The sequence below is a fragment of the Triturus cristatus genome, chromosome 10 (genome assembly GCF_964204655.1).
Source record: "Triturus cristatus chromosome 10, aTriCri1.1, whole genome shotgun sequence".
NCBI classification, from domain to species: domain Eukaryota; kingdom Metazoa; phylum Chordata; class Amphibia; order Caudata; family Salamandridae; genus Triturus; species Triturus cristatus.
In genome coordinates, this window is record NC_140593.1 from 1189669270 (window position 1) to 1189697107 (window position 27838).

The following is a 27838-nucleotide window of genomic DNA, read 5'->3' on the forward strand; positions in this document are numbered from 1 at the left end:
ACCGAAATATTCCGCTCAAGGTTTCACAAGCACGATTAGAGAACATGGCAGTGGTTTCCAAGAGGAGGTTTTCATGCACTATTCAGGAATCTTGAAATCCTTTTAGTGTAATCTAAAACGGATAAATACTAGACGTGAGCTCTCCAGAGTCTGCGACGGATTGTACGCAAGGCAATCAGCTGAGCGTTCCTCGCGCTGACAGGAGAGCCCCGCGCGCCAGCAAGCACCAACCCCCGACTTAGCCTCTGGGTCTTAAAACCACAAGCTTCGACGCTGTTCGATTTGCAGAGGAGGAACAAGCACTTCTGTTTCAGACACGTCACTTGCAAATAGACGTGTAGGCGAATCACGAAGCGAAGCAGGCAGCAACTGGGCAAAGCAGGCCGCACGCCAGGCAGCAACTGGGAGCCAGCCTGTTCTTACGTGCATAAACACGGAGCCACAATCGTGCACACGTCACCAAGCCCACCAAAAACTTTCACACAGCTGCTGAGGAGGCATGCACACAGCAAATGTAACATCCTGCTAAAAACGCGGACGCAGGCAGCAACTGGGCAAACCAGGCAGCACGCAAGGCAGCAAGTGGGAGGCAGCATGGTCTACGTGCACAAACACGGAGCCACAATCGTGCACACACCAAGCCCCCCCAAAAAAAATCACATAGGAAAGGAGACATCCTGCTAACAAACACACCACTGCCTTTCTCCGAGGCAGAGCAGAAATGCCTCGGTGAAACGCAGTGGCGGTTTCGAATTCGGGGGCGTGTTTTCCTTTACTCTCCTCTTGCCATTGGCTGGAGGAGATAATTAGACTTCTTGAAAAAAACACGCCCCGAATCCGAAAAGGACGGGGCCTAATCGGAATGACGGACCTCTTCTCCAATGGCTGGCCAGCATTCAAGAGGCCAGCCAATGGAGAACAGGGGAGAAGAGGGGCATTGGTAAAGTTAGAGCTATTGGCATTTCTCATGACATTATTTTTGTTTATGTTTTTGTTTTTAAAACATTTAAAGAAACGGCATTGTTATTTACAATGTCAATAGCTTAATCACTCTCAAATGGACGGGTTTAGGTAGTAAGAGAGGAGATACTTTACTGAAACCCGAAAAGAGGAGACTATCACACTTGGGAACAAGAGCCCTGATGTAACATGACGTTTAGTGTTGCAGACGAAGAGATGCATACACACCTGCTTCCTTAAATCTCTTCTGCATCACTTACCAACGTGATAATGACTCTAATGTTTCTATACATACGTCCTCTTAAAACACTTTCATTTCTGAATCGGGGGTCTGCACAATCGGGGGTCTGAACGCGGAGCCCGTGAGACCTGGGGCTCCGACCGGAGGCGAGCTGCTCCGCTATCGGCGGATGCCCACGTGCTTCACTGGGCCGATTCTCCCCAGTAGTGACAGGCAGTGGTGAAAATCCCTGGGCACTGCCCATGATCCAGGGAACCAAGGAACATTGTTGTGGACCCGGACATTGTTCGGAGTCGTCGGGCCAGAGAGCTGCGGCCCCCCTGGTGTGCAGAGTTGTGCGGTCGGCGTCACTCCTGTCGGTACTTATGCAGGTACTGAACGCCCCATCGCTGGATCAGATTCCAGTGTCACACTCTGTCAGGTATTGTGCTCCTCCAACCCTGGATTCGGATTCCTCACATTACGACTGCAGGCATTGTGCACCCCATTGCTTGGTTCAGATTCCACGGTGTCATATACTGACAGGTACTGTGACCCTCTAACCCTGGATTTACATTCCTCACAGTCTATACAGTGTTTGTGCCAAGAAGGGAATTATGAGTCTGCCGCAAATTCCATTTGACAGGTAGGAGTGGTCACCGATCGCAGTTAATGCGCACTGGAATGGGGAATAACATGCTGTCTGTTTTGAAGTCCACAACTCCGACCCGGGCGCAAACTGTGCTCTCTAATTAGCGAATCCCACGTCAGCTCTAATTAACAGACGCGCTCTTGCTCCCGCGTTCAGACACTCGCCTGAGGTCGGATTTCTGCCTCACATACCACTCCAGCTCAAGTGCTTAGACAAGAGACGCCGGGTTTACTGATGCGATGTGAAGAGGGCCGCGGAGAGCGCGGAGGTGAAAACACACGACTCAAATGTACGACCCACGCTGTCCTTGGCGAGGGAGCCGAGTTCGCAGGCCTCTGCCACCCGCGAACCCCGCAGGGTCCCGTCTGTCTTTCTGGCAAGGCCTCCCTTGTCTGAATTAATTTCGCGTGTAACTTATCTCGGGAACAATCGAGGTTCCGCGCGGCGGGACGGATCCGGAGGAGGTATTTCTTGTTTTGATTTTATGACCCGAGTGGAAACGCGATCTGCGGTTTGGCTGCGGCTGGGTGTGCCAGCGGGGGCCTCAATGCGCCGCGGACCCGGAGGACGCCCGTGCTGCGCCCTGTGAAGAGCTCCGACGGCGGGATGGATCAGACACATGTGCCCCCCCAGGAGGCAACATCCTCAGAGGTGCGGAGACACGGCCGCGATTCCCCGGGCCTCGTGGGGGTCTCTCGTCCCCCGATGCCGTGCACTGGTGGTTGACATGAAGCGGGCTGACAGGTCTTACGGCTGCCAGAGGCGCGTCACTTTTTAAGCACTTCTCCGGAAAGCTAACCAGGGAAACTCTCTCAAACTTTGCCAAGCCTGGGTCCGAAATGTTTATGGGCTGTTTTTAGAATAATAACGAAAAAAACAGTGGGACTGGTAATGAGAAAGGTAAAGTTCCGACATTGCGATCCAAGATTTTTTCTATGTTAAAGTTGATGGGAGGGCACAGCATTCCTAAACAGAAAACTGAAAGAGTGCAAGTACCAGAGCGCACTGTGACCTCAGTGGAACCAACATTTCACAGACAAGCACACCACTGCCTTTCTCCGAGGCAAAGCAGAAATGCCTCGGAGAAAGGCAGCAGGGCTTTCGGATTCGGGGGCGTGTTCTCCTCTTGCCATTGGCTGGAGGAGATAATTAGACTTCTTGAAAAAAACACGCCCCCGAATCCGAAAAGGACGGGGCCTAATCGGAATGACGGACCTCTTCTCTAATGGCTGGCCAGCATTCAAGAGGCCAGCCAATGGAGAACAGGGGAGAAGAGGGGCGGGTTCAAGCCCCTCTTCTCCAAGTCATTAAATCTCAGATCGAGACTGCGCAAGCGCAGCCTTAGAGCCGAGACCTAAAAAGGCAAATGGTCAGCGATACTGAGAGAATTACACAGAAATATCTGTGGAGTGATCCCTTTCAGGACGTAATCCCTCACCCACCATAGGTGGCATGCTTCATCATCTGGGATTCTCCTCTTGGTGGGAAGGCCTAGTCTCACCAAGGGCTACAACCCCCTCTCTGAGAGGGAGGAGCTCAGGGATGTTTTTGTTCTGCTCTATAAAGGATAATCTAAATCCACCAGATGAGAGCGATATAAACTGGGGGAAGGCGCAGCACATCAGAAAAATACTGTGTGGGAAGTGACTAGTAACTAGTGAAAACAATTTAGGTGCTTTATTCGTGTGTTCTCACTGTCAGGATTAAAAACAGTGCACCTGCAGTATGGATTTAAACTGCATGTGTCAGACGAAACAGAAGGTCAACATGTTTCAGCCGTGATGACCCACTAGGTGTCAGGGCTTTCGTCAGGACCAGGTTAGATGCTGCTGCGAACAGACATGCAAGCAGATCTTACACACAGGGAGCTGCATTTACAGGCCCCGCGCAGCCCCCGCCCCCATTGAAATTATGGCGGAAAGCCCCCCATTTAAGAGAGAGAAAAAAGAATAACAAAGGGCAGAAAATTATTAGGAAAGGTGAAACAGAAGGCAGAAAAAAGGAGCATAAAAGGGCAAAACAGAGGGCAGAAAAAGGAGCATAAAAAGCACAACAGAGGGCAGACAAATTAGCAGAAAAGGCAAAATGGGGCAAAAAATGTGCACGAAGAGACACTCATACACCCACTCACAAACCCACTCAAAGACTCATGCTCCCACTCACAAACCCACTCAGACTCTCACGCACCCACTCACAGACCCATTCAGACTCACGCACCCACTCAAAGATCCACTGAGAAACTCATACACTCACTCACATACCAACTCAGACTCATGCACCCACTCAGAGACCCACTGAGGCACTAACACACCCACTCACAGACCCACTTAGACACTCACCACCCACTCGGAGACCCAGAGATTCACGCACTAACTCACAGAAACACTCAGAGACTCATGTACTCACTCACAGACCTACTCACAAACTCACTTAGACTCACTCAACCACTTACAGACTCACTCAGACAATCACTCACACACTTATGGAGGCAGTCACAAACCCATTCACGCACCCACTCAGACAGACACTCATGAACCCACTCACAGACCCACTCAGAGACACACACCCACTCACAGACCCACTCAGAGACTCATGCACTCACTCACAGACTGACTCACTCATGGAGGCACTCGCAAACCTCACACCTTCTCACAGTCCCACTGAGACACTCATGCACCCACTTAGACACTAACGCACCCACTCACACACCCAATTGGAGAGAGGATGTAGCCTTACGGCTTGAGCGGTCGTACTCGAAGCTGGGGTTCCTGGTTCGAGTCTCGGCAACGACTCACAACATCCTGTGATTCTGGGCAAATCACGTAATCTCCCCGTGCCTAACAAAAATGAATGTGTCCATCTGTAACGAAACTGGTGCTCATGTAATGCGTTCTGATACCCGATGTCTCGGGCCTAGTTTGCGCTATATAAAACTAAAAATAAAAAAAAAAAAGAGACACTTATGCAGCTACTTCCAGCCCCACTCAGACACTATCACACCCACTCAGACACTCATGCACCCACACAAACACCCAGTGAGACACTTATGAAGCAACTCCCAGCCCCACTCACACACCCCCTCACACACTCATTGAGACACTCAATCAGACAGACACTCAGGCAGCTACTCACAGACCCATTTAGACACTCACTCACAGTCTGATACACTCATGGAGGTACTTACAAACCCACTCACACACCCTCACCCCTACTCACAGACCCACTGAGATACTCACTCAGACACTCATACACCCACGCAGAGCCTCACGCACCCACTCAGATACTCACTCAGACTGTTTCACACACACATGGAAGCACTCGCAAACCCACTCAGACACTCACGCACCCACTCACACACCAAATGAGACACTTATGCAGTCACTCCCAGGCCCACTCAAACACTCACACGTCCACTCACATACTCATTGAGACACTCATGCACTCATTCACACTCACTCTTAAAGGTTACAGGTTATAGGTAGGAAAGAAAAAAAAAACTTAGAAATTCCCTTACAAACCAAAGGTTATAGGCATGTTCTAGTTAAAAAATAGAATTTAAAAAAGTTGATATTCACGTTGATATTCACTGAAGAAAACAAAGGTTACAAGGACGATATAGTTAGGAAATGGTTGCAGGGACGTTATAGTTAGGCTCCGATTTCACTCTTACAAAACCATAGAAATTCAGCAGTTATAGTTACCTGAGCTAACTATAACTTTTGTCCCAGCAATGTACTGCTTAACCTCACATATTACATTATGCCTAATGAAATCGTTAACACTACACTGGGTTTTCACACAGTTGCATGTTACCTGTTAGGAAAGCACTGCTTCGTTAGGGCAGTGAGCGCTATATAAACATCATTACAATGTGGTGTCGGCCATCTTACCATGGGATCGTTATGGCACAATTTGAATTGACGGACGAGACTGTTATTACTGCACCAAAGAGCAAAACACTGGGGACAGTTTACAATGGATTCACTTCTCTGTACATCTTATCCTGGAGTCCGTGCCACTCGAGCATACACATAGTAATTGCCTATTATGTGAAATTTAAAGTTGACAACTCTGCATTTATTGACCCTTCCTGCTTGTTTGGAAATTGGATTTTATGCCCGGAATATTTTCCCATTGTTAGATGGCCGCCACTATTCGATACTGAAGCGGCAGAATGATTACATTTGTGGTCTTATTTTTGTTTCCCGGCTTTTAGAGAACTACCGTTTTAGAATTGAAAGCGAGGCTTGAGTTGATTTCTCAACCAATCACAAAACGACCCGGAAGTAGACGTAGTTATTTGCAGGTCAGACCTGGTTCCTGGAGACACTAGAGGCTTGGTGAATTAATCGGGAACAATAGCAGGCGTTCGAGAGCGGCGGGGCGGGCTGGGGAGACCGAAGCGCCTCGATGGTGAGTGCAGATGAGGGTTACCGCGAGTACCGCAGCTGGCTTGCGATTTATGCACTTGAAGCTATCAGCCTATGGTGGAAGGGGGAGGAGCAGTGAGTGATTGTCGTAGGCAGCCACACAAAAGAGCCAGACAGATCTGTAAGCCCTTCCTCCTACAATATTTTAGTTAAGACACTGCAATTAAACTTGGCTAAGACACTGCAACTAAACTTGGCTCTGAGAACTACATTATCTCAATTTCATCAGGCGCTTACAACCTCTTCCCTGCTGTATATACTTCTTGTACAATTTATTTTTTTCTGTAATGGTTTATCATTTTGTAACTCTTGACCTTATGTAACATTTGGTAATTTTGATCCCTCAGTAATCCATGTAAAATGCATACGTCTGCTGTAAAGCACTCTAGCGTCTTTGGGTATTGTCTGTGCTTTGCAAAAATGCATGAATAAATAAACTGTTGAGGGGTGTTACTTTCAATCTTAGAGGAAGAGGGACAGATCACTTTCACAGACATTCTATGGCTTACTCGTTTGTAGTGAGCCTTCTCTGTTTGTTTACTTGCAGTTTCACTAGGCATTTCTACAGTATTGCAGTGCAGCTCCCACCGGTCTCTTTTTGCTGTTGGGCTTCCTATTTGATCTAACGTTCTGCAACTTCATTGATGTGAACTGTTATCTTTGAGAGTGTTGCTAGTTGGAGAGGGTGCTCTCTTCGGCAGCCTAAGTAGACACTATTGATTTGTTGTAGCAGTTATCTGGTGGGAGGTAGCACACTCTACTTGATTTCCAGATCCTGCTGGTTTAAACCCACCTATTTGTAGATCCAATTGTAATAGCATATTTTAAATGTAAAAATATCAGTAGTTATTATAGCAACAGTCCTAGCCATTGTAATATTGTGCTAGTTGTAATTTGATTGCTTCTTCTGGTAGTGAATGCAAGAGTAACAGGACTTTTACTTACTCGACCAGAAGTAGTTGTACCAGTGGTATTAAAAATACTGAGGTAGTCCGTAGGGTTGTATGTAATTTCATTGGGAAAAAATTGAATGGAATACCTTTACTGAGAAACCATTTTTTCCAAACTGTTTAATGGAATTTTTCAGAATTTACCTTTTCGTAGAAACTAATTCATAAAATGTCTTTTTGGTCAAAATTGGCTTTTGAAGGCTCATTTTATAAGTGTAAATGTAATGGTTGCAGGTCTTACTTTCAGAAACAGTTTTGTTATATTTATGAGTTTTATATAGCGCCGGCTTGACCCGTAAGTATCAGAGCACTTTACATTAGGTTACACAATGTTACAGAAAATGATAAAAATTACACATTACATCAAAATTAAGCAACATATTGAGAGAGGAAAGAAAGGTGAGACAAATAGAGCGGAGGGGGGAGGATGAGGTAAAAGACAGCAGGAGAGACAAAAGGAAGTCTGCCCAAAGACCGACTGGGTAGGTGACGTCCGAGGAGGGAATCCACAGTCCGTCTCCCCTATAGCTAAACCAGGTAGCTCCATCGGTCATCAGTCAAATAGCTAGGTCTCAACTGACGAGGGAAAGTTCACAGAAGAAAGTCCAGTGGATAAACAGGGTGGGAACTATGAGCAAGGACGGGTGAGGGCAAAGGTCAATAGCTGGAAAGAGGAGAAGAGTAGAGAGAAGGGGGGGTAGGGTTATGGTGAAAGGGAGAAATGTCCAGTAGAGAGTTTGCTCAAAGACTAGCTGGATAGGTGAAGGTCAAGGAGGGAAATCCATAGCCCATCTCCCCTTTAGCTCGCGAGGTAGCTCCACCGGGCATCAGTCAAAATGTCTAGGTCTCAACTGTCGAGGGAAAGTTCTCTGAGTTAAATGTCATGGAGGGAGAGCAGGAACAGTGTCGGGTGAGGGCTGATCCAGATCAGGACGATGACCAATGATTTTAGACCAGGAGAGAGAGAGCATCAGGGAGGATCTCATTGAGGCGGCCATCTTGAGGTCAGGCAAGGGGGGGGGGTGAGTCCTTGAGTTCGAATTCAGTCGGTCCCCATTATTCTCTAAAACCCTGAAGGAAAGTGGGTGCTAAGCTAATTCCTTTAACTACCTGCTCATTTAATATTTACTCCTAGAAATAGTACTTTCATCCCTGAATGTTCAGCATATCTCCCAGGGAAGGAAATGTCCAACCTTTTTTACGAGAAGTTTCTGGATGTATTTGTGTTTGTGTAAACTCAGCCATTCCTTTAAGGAACACGTTCTGCTGTGTTTATTCAATGCGGCTTCTTCAACAATTTGCACGATTTCACAAAGATGGCAGTACACATCTTTTGCTCATTTCTGTTTATCCCGTACATGAACAACTTACGTTGTAAGGTGCAACAAGGTACAGTTTACAAGATTTAATTTAGCTGAAAATCCATTAATCTCGCAGTGGAATGCTTTGTTACAAGAAATAGCAGCTCCCCCCACCCCCTTACTGCTGCATGGCACCAAGTTCCCTCCCCCACTCATCCCACCCTAACCACATTCTCTCAACTGCTCTGGCTTTGTGACAGATGTGACATCACGTTGTCTGCAACTGCTCGCCCGGGACTTGTTTTTTTTGCTGTATATAGCGCAACCTCGACCGGAAGATATTGGTGCGCTTTGCATGAACACACATTTTATCCTTGAGACACTGGGATGCCAAGAAACATAATATCCTCATAATATTTATGCATGTTACCCAGCCTAGTTTTCGCCTAGTTGCTCAGCCAGAGTGAGAGATGGTATCGGAATGGTGGTGTGACTGTGATAAATGGAATGTCTGGGTGCCTGTGTGGATGAGTGGGGCTAGTTGGAGATGGGCTGAGCAGCAGGGAGGCTGCTCCTGGTGGGGCCGGAGTAAGGGCTCGCAACTGGAATAAAGACTGATGGATATATTTACATGGAGCCAATAAAGAAGTCTACAAAACTCATCCTGGCTACCTGTCGTAAGATACAACAAGTTTTGTCAGAGATATTTATTTCAGTGCTTTACTTCTGGGAAATTATTTCATATTTATATTTCTCACATTGCCAAACAATTACTTTGCATGCTCTAATTACCCACGCCTAAAAACCATCAATCACTGACCTCTCATAACCCCCCCAAAAACATAAATTCCACCCCCCTATACTCCTCACCACACCTAAACTCCACTCATCCCGAACCTTAACAAACACAGCCATCCATGACCCATAAGAACTCGTCACCCTACACTACTCATCCCTGAAAATCCATTTCTACATCTAAATTCCACCCATTCCTGAATCCCTACACTCAACCCCATCCTGAACCCTAAAAACTCTTTACCACCCCAACTGCTACCCAGAATTAAACCTTAAAAGCCCTCACCAGCCCTAAACTCAACCCATCCCTGAAACCTAAAAACACGTCACACACCTAAACACCACTCATCTGTGAATCCTAGAAACCCCTTTCTATGCCTGAACTCTAATTATTTGTGACCCCTAAAAACCCTTAGTCTCCCAAAACATTACCCATCCCAGTACCCTAAAAACCCACAGCAGTCCCAAACTCCACCTAAGTTTATGAAATTTTGGATTTTTTACTTCAATTACCTTTCCTTCCTTTAATTTTTGATGTTTTTGTATTTTCTTAAAATTGCCTTTACTTGATTTTATTCCCTCCAATGTGGTTTCTCAGTTTTCGTTTTCCATGAAGTAGTTTCTGTATTATTGGTTTCTATTGCACTAATTCTTGTGAAAGCACTATGAGTAATTTTAACAGGAATATTAGTTGTAGTATTGGTAGAAAGTTCAGTAGTACTGTTAGTAAAAGAAGGTTTAATAGTATAATTAGATGCAGTTTTATTAGTAGATCTTCTGCCAGTAGTGATGACAGTATCACATGTAGCACTTAGTTTGGTGTGTTAACACTAGGCAGTGGACTGCCACACTTAGGTGCCGATTCCGGTCCGGGTCGGAAAGCACTCCGACCTAGCCGGATCCGGAGTGTTTTCCGACCGAGCCGGAGTCCTGCAGTCCGACCGAGCGAGTACGATGCAATCGTATGCTGTCAGACTCAGTTCAGTCGGACTCCCTTAGAAGTCAATGGGAGCCGGTCGTACGACGTGTACATGGGCTCCCATTAACTGAATGGGTACGTCTCGCGCACGCGCGCCCCCTACAGTGGGTACACGTCGGTGCCATCCGCACCGTACATGCCTGTGTTGGAGGGACCCTTGGGTCTCCCCCTGTGTCTGAGTCGTAGAGCTGCGGGTGACAGGGGGTCCGACGCGGACCCCCAAAGGCAACCACCCGGACGTTTTGCGAGCCGGACACTCCGGCTCGCACAGGCTGACCGACGCGTGCATCATACTGGCTCGGTCGTTAATCGCATCCATTGCACACCACGGTTAGCTTCCGACCGAGACGTACGGAGCGGTTCAGATCCAGAAACGACTTGGTCGGGGAATTTCACGTAGCTCGCATCGTACTTGCCCACTCGTACAGCTGTATGAGTCGGGCAGAAAACACGCGTACTGCTCGTAGTTTTTCCGGCTGGATCGTGTTCGGTGCCCTTCCGACCCCGATCGTAACCGGACCCTTAGTAGTAACTGTAGTGGAAGCTATAAATTATGTACCTCTGTTATTACAATAGTGTGTGTACTTGATGTTTTACACCTAATAGTAGTAATAAGAGTAACAGTTATAGATGTTGAACTGCTAATAGTAGTGTTGTTTAGTGGTTCTACTTCTCTCATTACTAGCAGTAGAATCTTAGATATTGGTTATAGCGTCTGTGTTTCTAATAGTATTAGTGTAGTAGAAACATAGCACTAGTGGTAATACTAATGGAAAACTATATAAAAGTGAGAAGACCTACTTTTTTGGTTATTATTTTTAGGGAAACTCAATGTATTTTTAAAATTTTAATATGTATGCATGTGCTATATTCATAGCGCAAACCTAGTCAAAAACCAGCAGAACTCTCTGTACAAGTTTCCTTGTTACATTTAAATAGTAGATTTAATGGGACGCTGCAGTTCATTTAGCATTGGGGTATCCTTGTGTTATGTATTTTTTAGATGAGACAGGACTAGATGTATTTTGCTACATGAGTTTTCTAGTAAATTGATTTGCACTCAGAAAAGACATAGTTTAAAATTGTCATAAATTATGGCGGTTTTGATAAGTCTTGGGATTACAGTGCTCCAGAGAACAACCCAAACCATAGCGATCCACATAGGTGTATTTCACAGACGGACTAAAAATCAGATGTTTTAATTTGTATGATGTATGTACATCCTATTTTTCCTGCAGGATAGTGAATATTCTGACCTGGAGCTGTCTGCTGCAGGGGAAAATGGAGAGAATGCACCGATCTATTGCATCTGTCGGAAACCTGACATCAACTGCTTTATGATGTAAGGAGCCGGGGAGGGGGGGCTTGGGAATCCTTGGGTCATGACCCAGTGTAATCATCCACATGTTGCACTCATTGCTCTTTTTTGTGGCTTTTATGATTATATTTGCTTATGAAATGTCTGTTTGCTCTTTTGACACAGGAATGTTTTAGAGAATGATCTTCATGTTACTAGCGTAGTTCAATAAAACTCCCATTTATCCATTAAGCAACTTTAAATTTATGACCGAGTACTTTGGACCTAGAAACTTTATAGACAAAGCTGCGATGTGAAGAAATCACAAATAATTTTCCTTTGTTTATGAACCTGCTCCCTCACTCTCTCCTTCCTCATCTTAATTTCTTATATCAGAATTTCAAATGTATTTTGTATAGGAGCTTATTTTGGACACACCCAGTGATTGTAAAATTCATGTTAAACCCTCTTATTAAAGCATACTTTAATTATTCCTTGTCCTTGACCTAATTTCTTATACAAGTAGTTGTGGGTGCAGCAAGGTTTAGCATTTTTCCCATGCATCATGGTGGAAAAATAACAAAATGTTGCATGCAGTTCACACTTGATGGGAGCAAGGATAGTAGCTGGAGTGCTTACATGAAATGTTCCGTTTTTTGCACAGTGAAGCAAAGGGAGTCACTCATTCATATTTTGTATAAGTCTGTGAGGAGGTAGTTGGTTGGTTCCCAGCTTGCTGATAGCAGCGTCTTTTATGGCTCAAGGAATACATTTTTTCCTGTAATTCTAATTCTTCTGCGATCCTAGCTCCTGGATTCTTATTGAGTGGTTAGTTTGCCCAAGACAATGTTTCTTATTCTTCGTAATTACCCTATCTTCCTGTGCCTCTGTACTTTTATTTTGAAGAACATCCCTCAGGCAACTAAAAAACAAAGCATTTCCTGTATATTCTTGGAAGTGAAGCTTGAACACCTGAAAGCTTTGTGGCATCCAAAAAACCCTTAAGAGGAAGACCTTTTTCTTGCAAGAAAGTAGTTGCGTACACATGTGTTTGTTAAAACAGCGCTTAACCTTGTATCCACAACTGGGTTTGTAAGAAAAATATATGAATTGTTGCATAACAATGAGGTAACTACTTTAGGGCCTACTGACTTTGTGTTGGGTTTGTTTAGCAAGGCTATGAAAGTCTATTTCAGTAAGGGGACAACAGAGCTCTCCGTTAGAGTATGCCCTACTAACAAATGTGATTGCCCTGTTCTATGCTTTTAACTATATTCTTTTTCTCATATTCTCAGTGGCTGTGATAATTGCAATGAGTGGTTCCATGGAGACTGCATCAACATCACGGAGAAGATGGCCAAGGCCATCCGTGAGTGGTACTGCTTGCAGTGTCGAGGTGAGCACATCCAGAAGAGCAATGGAGCTTGACCAGTTTGCATGTCACTTGTACTGTAATAATAGTGAAGGTGGTTTGGTGTAGGGGGCCTTCATTCATGTGCCAATAACTCCTTAGTTATAGGTAGCGGTAGATCTGGTTATGGAGTCTTCTGTACTGCACTGTTTTTACTCTAGGTAGACTTAGCAGAACGTAGGTACCAGGCCAGCTTGTTACCTCATCGTGGAATATAACCAGTTCCACCAATGGCTTATTTGACAGAGTTTGCTGTCAATCCCTATTTGTTATATCTGTAACTAGAGCAGTCTCAATGGAAGGAATTAAAGAACTCTGCCAGGTTGGTCTCTTGTTTACTCTGTACTTATTCTATCAGGTGTGCAGGAAGTGTAGGGTGGCCACATCTATGATGGTTTGAGCTGTCATTGCTCATTGTTTTGGTTGAATTACACTTCCTATCTTGAAAATTGTCATTGCATTTATTTAACATTTTTCTGTCTCTAGTGTGGCCCAGAAATGCTGGTACTGTACCCTTCGAAGAAATGAAGGGTTATTATTCCTTGGTGGATGTTAAGAATGCTTATTGGTGTAAGTAGGGGAGCTAAGTGGTTCGGGAGATGTGCGCAAGTATTTTTCTAGTCTATATAATTGACAATAAGGCAGTGGTTGGTTGTGAAGGAAGCAACAACCAAAGGAAATGATGGACGGAGTGTTGAACATTGCAAGCACTCACCCCCAGTCAACTGATCTGGGTTTAATCCATCACCGTTCTTTAGCCCACTCTGCCACCCCAGTTCAGACATGGCCATATGCAAATCAGTCTGACCCTGTGCCTCATGGGAACAGTCCAGCCCGAACTGCCAAGCCATGTCTTCCCTGGACCGTAAACAAGCTTCCTAGGACCGGTTTCTGGCATTTCAGCCGTCTTCAGCCAGGCTTGCTTGAATCCAGTGGCAAAGTGAGCAAGGGACTCACGTCTGAGCATACCCTGCCAACTTATGGCGAACAAAGCAAAAACCAAAGGAAATGATGGACGGAGTGTTGAACATTGCAAGCACTCACCCCCAGTCAACTGATCTGGGTTAAATCCATCACCGTTCTTTAGCCCACTCTGCCACCCCAGTTCAGACATGGCCATATGCAAATCAGTCTGACCCTGTGCCTCATGGGAACAGTCCAGCCCGAACTGCCAAGCCATGTCTTCCCTGTACCGGAAACAAGCTTCCTAGGACCGGTTTCTGGCATTTCAACCGTCTTCAGCCAGGCTTGCTTGAATCCAGTGGCAAAGTGAGCAAGGGACTCACTTTGCCACTGGATTCAACCAAGCCTGGCTGAAGACGGCTGAAATGCCAGAAACCGGTCCTAGGAAGCTTGTTTCCGGTCCAAGGAAGACATGGCTTGGCAGTTCGGGCTGGACTGTTCCCATGAGGCACAGGGTCAGACTGATTTGCATATGGCCATGTCTGAACTGGGGTGGCGGAGTGGGCTAAAGAATGGTGATGGATTAAACCCAGATCAGTTGACTGGGGGTGAATGCTTCAATGTTCAACACTCCGTCCATCATTTCCTTTGGTTTTTGGTTGTGAAGGAAGACAGGTGAGAAGACTGCATGGCTTTCTAGCATAACACCAGTGCAGCAGAGAGGAGGTTGGTGAAGGATGTATGCAGTGATTACAAATTATGTGTGGATTTGTATGTGTCTTAAGTCGATGTGAGTATAACATTGTACGTTGCACACTTGTGTCTGACAACAAAAACAACTGTATTTTCACAGTTTAGATACTGGTTGTGATGAGTAAGTAGAGTAGTGAGAATTCACCATCTTTCTAGGACCTAGATGGAATTTTAGTGTTTGAACAGTGTACTTTCATGTTATAACTCTGGAATTAGTCCCATGCCATATTTTCTTACAAGCAGTCTTTCTCTCTGTATGCCTATCATTGTTGTGTAAGCCACCTTCAATGTGTATTATGTGCCACATAGTTTTTGCAGGATGTGGGCCATACAGGTACACATGCTGAATAGTACACAGTTCACAAACGGGTATTAGAAGGAACAAGGCGTTAGTGCTGACATCTGTAGCTTGTGTACCACAGTCTATTACACGCAAACCAAGAATTCAGGAATGAGATTGGTATATGTATGTTTCCTACAGAGTCATTAGCCTCTCTATTTAGACTGCTTAGGGTCATGCAAGTTGGACTTCCAGTGTTGCTTGTTTAACCTATGCCACTTACTAATTGAAATGCCCTCTTCAACTGTGGACACCAGAGCAGAAGGATAGATTGCTGAAGTTTCTAATTGGTATAACCTTTTTACTCCTCTGTCTCTGCTAAGCTACGGCATTGTCCTCTGTATGGGGCTTAAAGTAATTCGATAGGAAATATGGTTGTTCTTCTTTACGTCCAATTTTGTTATCCTACAATGCCACGGTCCGGCCTAAATTCCAGTGTGGTGTTGAATGAAGTTTATGTGGTAAACTGGACTGGAATTACGAGGAAGATAAATATGTGAAAAAACTGTTAGTGTTGCCATTGTCATCCATGATTCAGGCTGTATGAATGGATACCCAGCTTACTGCATGGAGCTTCCTAGGGGATGCAGCAGCAGTTAGGTTCTGGTCAGGGATAGCTAGGGAAGGAAGCATAAAAATCCCCTCTCTGTGCAAAGGTGAGGTTGAAGGTAGTGAATTGAAATGGGCAAAGCAAGTTAGACAATTGTTGGGTGAGATTTGTAACAGTTTAACAATAAAACTGGAAAACAAGTTGGGGATAAAGATCTCCACACAAGGGCACTCACAAAAGAGAACAAGACCTGCAGTATTTAGGCAGGAAATGGTCCACACCGTTTTTGATAAAGGTATAGATTGATGATGATAGTTTCCCATATATCAAGGCATTGCCCTATTCTAAACTAAGACATGGAGTACTGAAATTTTGAGCTGAGGTAAACCAGTGTTATGAAGTCAGCAGGGTAAAATGGGCAATTATGGATGATCTTCTGGTGTGTACATGTGGTATGAACACAAAATGCAATGGGGCATATATTTTTAATAGATTGTCAGTAGTTTTTAAATGTGCAAAATGCTTATAAAACCAATATTTTAATGTATGGAATCACCAAGCGGAAAGAAGCACTTAATTTATTAATCAGTATGTGGTTCTTGGATGTTAGTTGTGCAATTGGACGATTTTTAATTGCAGTTATAGGTGTTTTAAAAGACTTGGCTGTCAATGAGGAAGACAAGGACAGGTGTGTAGAGTGAGAATTTTATGTTTAGAAGAGCAGTTTTTCTTCCTCTGGGCCCGTTTTTTAGGTCGAGCCTAGCGCAGTGCACATGCGCTGCTCTAGGAGATGACCTTTTGGAATCGGTCTGCACTTTTTAAACTCTCGTGCTTGTGGCGGCATCCACCTTGCGGGAGTGAGCAGCGGCGCGCTGGGGCCATCTTTTTCTAATTAGCGTGGCCGCGCGCGCTTGTTGACATTTCTCTACTCTCGCTCCCCTGCCTGTCTCACCCTCGCCCTCCCTTGTCAACCGTATTTCTTCTTTGATTCCATTCCCCAGCCGCCTGGCGCCCGGCCATGAACATTACAGCCGAAGACTTTTTGTAATCACTGTGTCGTCATGGGGTTCTAATTATTTAGGATCAATACATTTGTAAAGGACCTTAGACAGCGCATAGATAAAGGAATTGTTTAAGAGATGCTTTTTCTGCCACAAAAACCGATTGTACCGGTCCCCCTCCGCACGGCCCTATACTCACATTGTCCACCTTAATGATGTCTGTCCCAGGTAGACCCCTCCACAGCTTATCCTGGAACGTCAATGGCCTCTTAGATCACATTAAGCGCACTGCTGTCCTCCGTAGCGCCCACCGTCAGGGCCCGGATATCCTATTCCTGCAAGAGACGCACCTGCTGGGCACCCACTGCACCTTCCTCGCCCGCTATGGGTTTGACAGGGTTTGCCATTCGGGCTTCTCGCGGGGTTCCAGGGGGGGGTGGCCATATTGATCCTCAAAGGTCTTCCCTTTATCTTGACACGAGCTGAGACGGATAGACAAGGCTGCTATGTGGCCCTGTCCGGCAAGATCGAGGGGCACCTTATTAATCTCCTGAGTGTATATGTTCCACCCGCCACGCTGCCGTCCACCCTCCGACACCTTACAATCGTTTTTTCCTCCTTCCCGCCTGGGTTGGCGGTTGTCGGGGGCTATTTTAACGCTGTCATGCACCCAGCACGAGATGCATCCGGCGCTCCCTCTGCGTCCCGCCTCTCCTCCGCTAAGCGACTCTCTGATTGGTTCTCCGCCCTGGGTCTCTGCGACGCTTGGAGGGTGTGAAATACTCGCCGGGAACAATATACCCACACCGCGGCTGCTCATTGCACCCACTCTCGTATTGATCTGTTCTTGGTACCAGCCACCGACTGCCAATTGGTGTCGGGGGCGGATATACTACCGCGTGGCATCTCGGATCTCTCCCCGATCTCCCTTCGTCTCGGGACTCAACTTGGGGGCGTCCGTACGACCTGGCGTATGAACGCTTGGTTCTTGCAGGACAAGGACTTCGTCGAGGCCCTCGCACGGGAGCTGCGGCAACACTTCCGGATTAACACAGGCTCGGTCGCCTCGCCGGCCATGTTACGGGAGGCTGGCAAGGCGACGCTGCGGGGGGTGGCAAGAGGTTTGGTCCATGCACGTCGCGCGGTTCAGGCCGTCCGCCTAGTGCAGCTGGAGGCCTGTGCGGCCCAGGCCGATGCTGATACTCCTGACTCCTCCCGGCAACTTGCTCTAATACGAGAAGAAATTCGTCAGGTTTCCTTGGATTCAGCCAAAATGCTTTTGCGTTCATCGGTGACGCGTGTGTACGGCTGGGGTGACAAAAACGGCAAATTGCTTCATAATTTAATCTCGTACCCCAAGGCGGACCACGTCATCCCGGAGGTCTGCGATGCAACCGGCCATTGCTCAGGCCTTTGCAGGGTACTATGCCAAGCTGTATGCGGCTGGGCCTCCTACGGACTCTCTGGCAGCGGTGCTGTCGGAGACCGGGACCCGGCTGTCCCACCTCCCCCAGGACGTTTCCGACACCCTAGATCTTCCCCTTTCCCCGGAGGAGATCCATGGGGCCATTTCAGTCTTACACTCGGGCAGGACGCCTGGGCCAGATGGGTACCCGCAAGAATATTACGCAACATACCGAGACCTCCTGGTCCCCCATTTGACGGCGCTGTTCCAGCACGTGGTGGACACGGGATCCTTTTCCCCCCCCCGAGACAGACGTGGCCACCATAGTGGTTCTCCCGAAGACATGCCCGCCCTCCCTTGCCTGTGCGGACTATCTCCCCATTTCCCTCATCCATACCGAGGTGAAAATCTTTGTTACCATCCTGGCTCAGCGGGTCCGTCCCCACTTACACACCCTGGTCCATCCGGATCAGAGTGGTTTCATGCCCGCCCGAGGCACTTGGCGCTGCATACGTCGCCTCCATCTCGCTCTTGCGCACCGCCACCTCCTACCCCCGTACCTGGCCCTGGTTCTCCTTGATTTCGAGAAAGCTTTCGATACGGTCGCTTGGGGATATTTGGAGGACGTGTTGAAGCTTATGGGGTTTGGCCTTCCGTTCCGGCGCCTTGTCCGAGTCCTTTACTCCAGTCCCACGGCGAGGGTCCTGATCAACGGGGTGCTCTCAGAGACATTTCCCATCCGGAAGGGCACGCGCCAGGGATGCCCACTCTCACCGCTCTTGTTTGCGCTGGCGATGGAGCCCTTGGCAACTCTTGTACGCCAAGACTCTGGTATCCGTGGGTGGGCTAGGGATCCATATCGGGTCGACAAAATAGCTCTCTACGCGGACAATGTTCTCCTTTTCCTGGCAGAGCCGGAGAGTTCTGGCCCGCGTTGTCTGGCGGTCCTTTCCGCATTTGAGCGGGTCTCGGGTCTGCGGCTCAATCCGGCTCAATCCACCCTGGTACCTCTTCATCCAGTACGGGATTGCTTTGATTGGCAAACGAGTATCCCTCTGCGCAGGCTGTCCTTCAAATATTTGGGTATATGGATCGCCCTCCTCCCGGAACTCGAATGGGCCTTAAATATTACGCCTCTGATTAACAAGACAAAGGCGGACCTTCGGAAGTGGCAGTCCCTCCCGCTCAATCCCTTGGCCAGGAGTGCCCTCGTTAAAATGATGGTACTTCCCCGGTTCTTATATATTTTACAAAACGTCTCCCTCCAGCTTCCGGCGAGCTGGTTCCGGGAACTTGGCGGTATGCTTACCCGGTTTCTCTGGGAGACCACGTATGTCCCTGGCGCATTGCCTTATATCTCCCTACAACGGGGGTATGGGAGTCACGAATCTCCACCTGTACTACCTGGCCACGAGACTCCTAGTGATCCACGATTGGTTCGCGGGCGGCTGGTCTGACCGTACCAGGTGGAACTCCATCGAGCTCCTTTGTCCCTAGTTGTGTGGCTGTCGACTCTCGTCTTGATGTATTTGATTCTGCTACCAATGCACTGTTTTGGTGTGATTTTATCTCAATAAAATTGTTTATCATAAAAAAAAACAATTGTAAATTAATATGATGATGATGAAGAATTGGTTTCAACTTTATTTCTGTGGTGCCAGGAGGGTGGAATGCTTCGCTCATTTCCGGATGCTATTTTTCCCAAGTTTAAAAGGAATATATGTCCCCAATGAAATGGGGTGCCAGGCTATTTTGCAGCCGTCTAATCCGGTGCCAATAATGGACATGAAATTGGTCCGTAACACGACAGACCAACAAAACCATGTTCTTCCTTGTTGCACGGCAACCAGCAGGAACAAGTAAACGGAGACAAAGTGAAGAGTAAACAAATACGAAACCATCGAGACACATTTTTGAGCTTCGGGTCTTACAAACGACAACATAAGGCAGCGATGTGCTCGTCACTGCGGATGTGTGCTGCATACATGTGCCTGCGCGTCAGGCGGTGAAGCCGTGAGCGGAAAGAGACTTGTTCTGTAGGGGCATAAAACCATGCATCCTGCATTCCTTTCCATCACATGCCACGGGAGATATATGACACATGGGCCCCTGGAGAGCAGTTTTTATCGCCGTAGGATGGAATGGCTTGCAGGCATGCGACACTCCATCAGGGCAGCGAGCTGGCAGGTTGAGAGGCTGAAGGCGCTGTACTGATTGCATGCATCTGCTTACTAACGGCACATGCGCTGCCATCCTTCACACACCCAGTGGCTGCAAGGAGAGCGATGCACCACCGCCAGATGGGCCCTGGTCAAGGTGCTGAAACGCGCAGCTTGCAAAGTTTACCCACAACAAACACGAGAGACTCGGGGACATCGCACTCTGTTTTTGTTGTTGTTTTGTTTTTTAACTTTAACACTGAGCGCGGCTGTCATACCTATCCATTTGTCCATCGCTCTGGCTGCGATCACAGGCTGCCATACTCTGAAGCCTCATGTACACGGTGCATTCAAACAGTAAATGTCACTTGTAGATTTGTGCAAATTCCCAGTCCCATAATGTGCGCTCACCTTTACTGCTCTGCTGAGTGATATTTTGAATATCGTCACCTAGAGACACGCAGAGTGTTGGCATTTCTCAAACTAGCATTAAAGTGTCAAGTCGATCGAGTCCTTGTGCATCACAAGCGTGAGAAAATATTTAAAAAATAACGTCAAATAATAACCAATCATGGTTTGCATGGAACCAAAACTCTGCACAGAAATGTAAAAGAAAAAAAGTAGCCTTGTTTGATAACTGCTCGCTATTTACCAGATTTGAAACTTATGTTTTTCTTTGACACCAGATGGAACTGCTATATATTCTCCGAACTGCACTAATTAAAATCTTAAAATAAATACAAAAACTGATCAAATACAATGCACATGTAAACAAAATGCCTTTAGTGACGTCGGCTAATGTCACTAATGCGCTTAACATAGGTGCATCGGAATCTGGAATTAGTGCATGGAGAGTCTTGAAGGCGCGTGTCTGCTCTATAGCATGCACACTCGAACAGGAGATGTGTTTGCTTTTCAATGTGAAATTGCTAAGAGGTTAAACGAGCATTGGCGTAACCAGTAGGTCTCGCCTTTGGGACTTTATAAGTGTTTAGTTATCCAGCACAATATCCTTGGTGCAACAACATCAACTGTTGCATGTCTGAACACTTATAAGGTCCCAAAGGCGAGACCTATTGGCTATGCCAATGCTTGTTTCTTAGTGTATTCATTGTATGTATTTTGAAATTATTGGTTTTATGGTGGTTTTAATGAACTAGTCTGAATAAACGTAACCTTCTTAACAGTCCCTCTCTGCTGTTTAACCCACAGAGAAGCACCCACACTTGGAGATCAAATACCGGCACAAGAAGTCAAAGGAGCGAGAGCAGCGGGAGGCTGATCGTGAGGAGCGGATGAACCAGCAGCGGAGGAGCTCGTCTTCCAACAAGGTTCGTGTACTGGCTGAGTCATGGGTGCTGCAGAATGCGGGCGTGGTAGAGCTGGTACTTTGTGTGTAGCTTGTCTACGCGTTCTCTAGTCTCCAGTTTCACTTGTATCCCATTAGACTCCCACCCGTCTCTGTCGCTGAGTGGTAGATGTACCATAGCGCTGATGTCTGTGCAGCCGCTTTATTGGAATACTGATGTGCTAATTAACTGTATTTTTTAAAATTCAAGCGATCTAAATCTTCTTCCCTTCTCCCCTCTACTTCCTCTTTAGAATATTTCAGGGCAAGAGGTGAGCTGTCGTGAGAGATGTTCTGTTCTGGATAAGAGACCATTCTGTGATGCAAAATGCTGCCCGCTGATTGGCTGAGGGGACTTCAGCGTATGTCTCTAAGGCCTCCGCTGCTGGTCTGTTTTTTACTACTGCTGGGGTCACCAGCACAGTCCTAGTTAAGAATCGCCCTGAAGCTCCTTTTCATAAATTGGCCAAAATCGCTTGCATTTGCTGGAGTTGTAGTATTCTTAGGTGTTTTGAATAGAGCAGTATTGCTTTAAGGGTGATTGTTTCATCAAAGCACGACCTGCTGCTTTACTTCGAGTATTACATTTTCATTTCCTTCCCAAGTCTGCAAGTAAGTCCAAATGTTTGCTTTTTGGCCATAGTATTCTAAGGCACAGACTTCTGAAAAAGGAGAAATGCCTCCTGTAATAATGATTGGTTCTGCAGTTTTTATCTAAATATTTATCTAATGGTTTTCACGAACCCAACATCCTAAGTGCTACAAGCATAGAGTATCCCTACATCATGGTTTCTTGTTTCAAAGAACTTTTGTTTAATGAAAAACATTTGGATATGCTTTCTGTTAAGCTATGTATATATGCTTAATGTAGATGTTCATTCACATTTAAATTACCAGTGTCACTGGTATAGCAATACCAACTAAATTTGGGTGTACAAAACATAATTTCAGTGACAAACTCTTTCCTCCAGGCATGCTTCACGAAAGAGGAACAGTACAAAAGTCCACACCGAAAGTAGAATAGAAACCTAGAATTTGAGTATTGGCCCGGTCACCTCATGTTAAACATATAGCGGATAAACTTGCAGTATGGTTCTTTAAATCTGATTCTTATGGACTAGTACACTTATACATGTTTGCTATTCCTTATAAAGTTGTGTGTTATGTTAAAGGTCATTTATTCAATCAACACACACCTGTGAAGGTTTCACGACACTCTATTATTTGACACTGACCAACTTCTAACTATATGGATATGTTCACTATTTGTTGCGAAAGATGTCCGGTTACTATCTATCTTAAAAACTCTGACTGCTTTTTTGTGCAGCGTTCCATTGTTTTAGAGCATCTTATCCATCTCTTCTTACATGCCTGCACAAGTATAATCTGGAATAGGTGACCCCTCAAACCCATCCCCAACACAGCATAACAAGTATGCACTATGTGCTGGCTGGAGTCTTAAAAGTGCCAGGAGCACTAAAGTCCACTTTTGAAAGGAACAACTGCACCTGAAGCTTTTGTGGTGAAATGAGGAGTGGCAGACAAGAGCAGGGAATGACGGGGTTATCCTTTTATAAGAAACAGCAGCAACAACAAAACCTACTAAAAAAAACCAACAAAAGCATTCAGTGAAGTAACATTAGTGTTACAGCAGTGTTATTTCAGCTGTTCTTTCTCATCAATCTTTCTGAGGCCAGGGAAGGGTGCTGGGTTTTCAGCTCATGCAGTAGTGCATTGCCACTGGGGATATTGCTGTAGTTTCTTGTCTGAAAATGGCCCTCGCCAGTGGCCTCTGGTTATAACGAAGCTGTAGCAACATCTTTCCCTGATGTCATTGAGATTTCACTATTACAAAATGACTTGGGCAGATGTGCTTGCCTACTTGCAGTAAGTCAACAGATACACAGGCTTTGCATTGGGAACTGTTGAAGGATGACTGTGCTTAGTTTTCTAATCTAGAAAGAGCATTAATATGCTTATATTTAGGCTTTCCTGTTTTCAGATTCTATTTTTGGTAAATTCTGGAGGGGTTTTGTCAGTGTTTTCCAGTGATTTCAATACCTTCAAAAAGAGCGGGTCAGTAGTTACACATTCTTGCACCATTAAAAACCACAGAAACAGTGTTTTTCTGATGTTTAGGGTATGTTTTGCTTTTATTATTGCTTGCTTTCTGCACTGATAGTGTATGGTATATAGACAATGTATGTACAGTGTATGAAGTCCAAATACATTTTTACAAATCAAAGTTATTAAAGTACACCATACAATACTTCAGTCAGTCTTTCATCATGCGTACTCCCTCTTTCCTTGCCATGTAAACTTTTATCAGTGAAATGGCCCTCAAAACATTGGCACTTGAGACGGGCAATGCTAAAGTAGCCAGTACACAATTTGCTAACTCTGGCCAGTGACCTATCTTCCCATGCCAATACTGGTGCACCTAAAGATTGCAGTTCTCTGTGACGGGTTCTGCAAAATATGATTTGAACTGGGCGCATATGACCTCAGAGTTATTGAAGTGGTAAAAAATAAAGCAGTACTTTTCAATTCCGGAAAAAAAACTCCCCTTTACGGAAGGGATTTAGAACTTGTGCAGCGTATTACAGTGAGGCTTCATTGACCTCAAACGCCATGTTTGGTGAAGGGGTATTTCTATGCATCATTCCAAGCCATTTCTCATGCATTGTTAAATACATTCCTGAATTGCTCCTCAACATTTCTCTGCTTACCAAATGGCAAGCATTCTAACATGGAACATGTTGCAGTACCAGTCACTAACTGTGTCGCCCAGCCTACTCTCAAGGAGATGTTTCACATCTACACCAATTACACTCAAGACTTGGTAGACAAGGGTGTTGTCAGACTCTAGTTTATTGATTATGTCCTCTATAGCAGTCATGTTTTCCTGTAAAAATCTAAGACTGCAGTAGAGTGTACTTTTTTCACATTACTGTCAATATGCAACCGAAGAGCCTCAAATTGCTTGCATTTGACCTCGCAACTAAGCAAAAAATCTGTAAATGGTTTCCACGTGGATAATATAGCATTCACGGCCTCTAGTAATGAGAACCACCAGCTAAATTACATAGTTGAGATGACACTTTGATGCCACGCAAAGCACAAAATTAGAAATATTTGCATTTTAGTTAATGCGCATAACGAAACAGTGCACCAGAATGGACTACAAAGTCAATAGCATTCTTCATTAACTCTGAAGATTGTAAAGATGGTTTCAGCATACCATCTAGCAAATAGTGAGGATCTTTTACCGGGAAGCACTTCAGCTCAGCTATCGATGTATGACAGGTCATCACACATCTTTTTCTGATACATAGCTGAATCACTGCAAATACAAAAAGTATCACTCCAGTCTTTGTTGAACTTGGTAAGAACTTTTTGCAGCAGCATTCCAAGTGACACTACGTTCTATGTTTTCCAAAAGTCTGGTGTCATGTTTTCACCACTATCCCAGATGCTTCGTGACTGCACTCTTTTCACATATACCTGTCACTACACCTTGCATTGAATGTTTAGAGCCTGGGGTGTTTAACAATTCACCTACTATCAATATTGACTCGCTAGAAAAGGGGGCTGATGTATCATAGGGTTTTACCCATTTTCTGTCTGTGGGTAAAGGTGATGGTACATATTGGGAAAGATTCTTATGAAACCAGCCATTTTACCTATCAGTGAAAGAATCGTACATAGCCAACATATCGAACATGATTTTGATATTTCCTGATTCTCTACAGTTTTTATAAAGTAATTAAATAAGACCCAAAACATGCTTCTATACCCTGCATCTTTAGACCAAAGACCACAAAACTGAAAAAGCAAAAGGAAGAAGAAACAATAGTGTAAATAATAAAACCCGAGCAAAATAAAGTTAGCCCAGTCTTTCTTGCTGCAACCATGTATAACAAAGTAACATTGTATTGGCCCCTTCAAAATGACTCTTAGACTCCCATACTCTTACAACAGATCGGGCTAGAGGAGGTAATTTTTGCAATTAATAAAATGAAACATGGTAAGGCCCCGGTACTCGATGGGGTTCCGCCCGATGCATACAAAAAATATATGCAGTTATGGGCACCACTTTTAACTCCGGTCTGCAACACAGCCGCCAAAGGCTGCGTACCTTATACATGGACCAATAGTATGAATGTGGGTTGGGAGCACACTGCGGTTGGGAGCACACTGCCTTACAGTCCCAGCACAGTTTCCCCCTTTGCATCCTGGTAAATGCAGTAAACAGTTCAAACTTACTTCAATATTAGCTGGAGTTTTTCACCAAAGTTGGTGCAGACATTGCTGTTTATCTCTAGACACGTGTTTCTAGGTTGAGCCAGTCATCAGTAGAGAGCAGCAGTATTAAAGAGCAAAGAAAAATCATCTGGGGTTGCTGGAAAGGCTGCCAAGTTTCTCTCAGGTCACAGTACCACTCACAGGCACACAGGTGCACCTCCAAAGCTCGTCAGATTGCTGGCTCAAGGGAGCCTTTTAAACAGAATGGGCGTTGGGAGCACACTGGCTCACAGTCCCAGCACGGTTCGCCCCTTTGCATCCTGGTAAATGCAGTACACAGTTCAAACTTACTTCAAAACTAGCTGGAGTTTTTCACCAAAGTTGGTTTAGACATTGCTGTATATCTCTAGACACGTGTTTCTGGGTTGAGCCTGTCATCAGTAGAGAGCAGCAGTATTAAAGAGCAAAGAAAAATCATCTGGGGTTGCTGGAAAGGCTGCCAAGTTTCTCTCCGGTCACAGTACCATGGACCAATAGTATAATTGTCCCCATTTAAAAAAAAGGCAACGGGAGATGCGAAATGCTGCCGTCCCATATCCCTTCTAGATTAATCAGTAAAGACCATGGAGCGAATAGTCCTTGGAAGATTGGAGACATTGGCCTATGATAGTAACATCCTGACATAATCCCAATATGGCTTTAGGGGTGATATGGAGCCAGTAGAGCAGTGCATAAATCTGAACTTAATCATTGATAAATACACACTGGCCTAGGAAGAACACATCCATTTATGCTTCGCAGACCTTAGTTTGGCCTTTGATTGTGTAAATCACGCTAAATTGTGGGAAGCAATGATTGATATGGGCGCCCCAGATGACATTGTGTCACTTTTATCACAACTTCATGCAAGGCTGACATTTAGAGTAAGGTATGGGAGGGAAGGAGAGTGCAGCCCAAGTTTTAAGGTGTCCAGGTGAATACGGAAGGGCTTTGTTATGCACCCCTCCTCTTCTCTTTATACATTAATGGGATTGACAAAACCCTCCAAGAATTGAACACTAATTCCCCGAAAATAGGCTCTCGTCCAACCCCGCTGCTCCTGTATGCAGTCGACGGAGTCTTAATATCTAGAACTGCAAACGGACTACAACAACTGGTCAAAGTTTGTGTCTCATGCATGGAGCAAAAAGACTTAAAATTAAATCTTACTAAAACATTTGTGATGGTCTGCTGACGGGGTAGGGCTAAGAAAAAGACTCCCTGTGTGAGGGAACATAAGCTGACAGAAGTCCGAAGTTTCTCCTATGTTAGGCATTTTATTCTCCTTTAATAGTAATTGACGTCCCCATTTAGACCAGTTAAAATTTAAACCTATCAGAACTATGGAAGCTATTTTCAGATTTTGTAACCACATAGGCAGTAGACCTATTTGCGATATTCTCAAACTATATGGCAGTAAATGCTTATCAGTAGCAACCTATGGCTCTGGAGTATGGGGTAACGCCAGTGCAAATATATTACAATCCTGTGAAAATTATTTTTTCTTCCGTATGCTGGCTGTACCAAGGTCTACATCCTTATCTCTCCTATATAAAGAACTGGTTGCATCGTATGTTGCCGAGCTAATACAAGCTGGAGCATTATGTTCTTGGCTTAACATCTGGTGCAAGGAGGGAACAGAGTTCACCAGGGACATAATTAAGGACTGCTTAGCACTGGAACGTTCCAATAAAATCCCATGGCTAGCATATATGGATAAGCTGTTGAAGGAAATCGATAAAGACCTATCAGTGATAAGTCCCGCAGGTATTCTGCAATAGGGCAAAATGAAATTAAAAAGATTTACATTGAGAAACAAAGCCAACAAAGAGCTAACAGATAAGAGAAAAAAATCAAGCACATCAAGATATATGGCTAGTATAACGCAGTTTGGTCTACCTGAATATCTAGTTAAAGTTACAAATACCCAGGTCAGATTTTCCTGACAAGGTTACGTTTGGGCACTGTCCATGAACTGGTGGCTTTTCCAAAGCATGAAAGATGGCAGAAAATAGTTTACAGATGCCCATGTGATGGGAAAACTACCCAGTCTACGATGCACTTTATGCTGTTCCGCAAGTTTTATCGAGATATAAGGAG

At 45.3% G+C, this 27838-nt stretch overlaps 1 protein-coding gene across 2 annotated transcripts in view; it reads left to right on the forward strand.

Annotated features, from left to right (window-relative positions):
- Positions 1 to 6112: 6112 nt before the first annotated feature.
- The window catches only part of CXXC1 (CXXC finger protein 1), a 99063-nt gene continuing 77337 nt past the window's right edge, over positions 6113 to 27838 (forward strand). Inside the window, exons 1-5 of one of the 2 annotated variants that reach the window (XM_085629594.1) lie at positions 6113 to 6245; positions 11526 to 11629; positions 12880 to 12980; positions 21319 to 21437; positions 21709 to 21726. In XM_085629594.1, coding sequence (XP_085485720.1) covers positions 6243 to 6245; positions 11526 to 11629; positions 12880 to 12980; positions 21319 to 21437; positions 21709 to 21726 — 345 coding nt within the window. In that variant the 5' untranslated portion in view covers positions 6113 to 6242. The remainder of the gene's footprint in view (positions 6246 to 11525; positions 11630 to 12879; positions 12981 to 21318; positions 21438 to 21708; positions 21727 to 27838) is intronic. The other variant, XM_085629595.1, reaches the window with a different exon arrangement.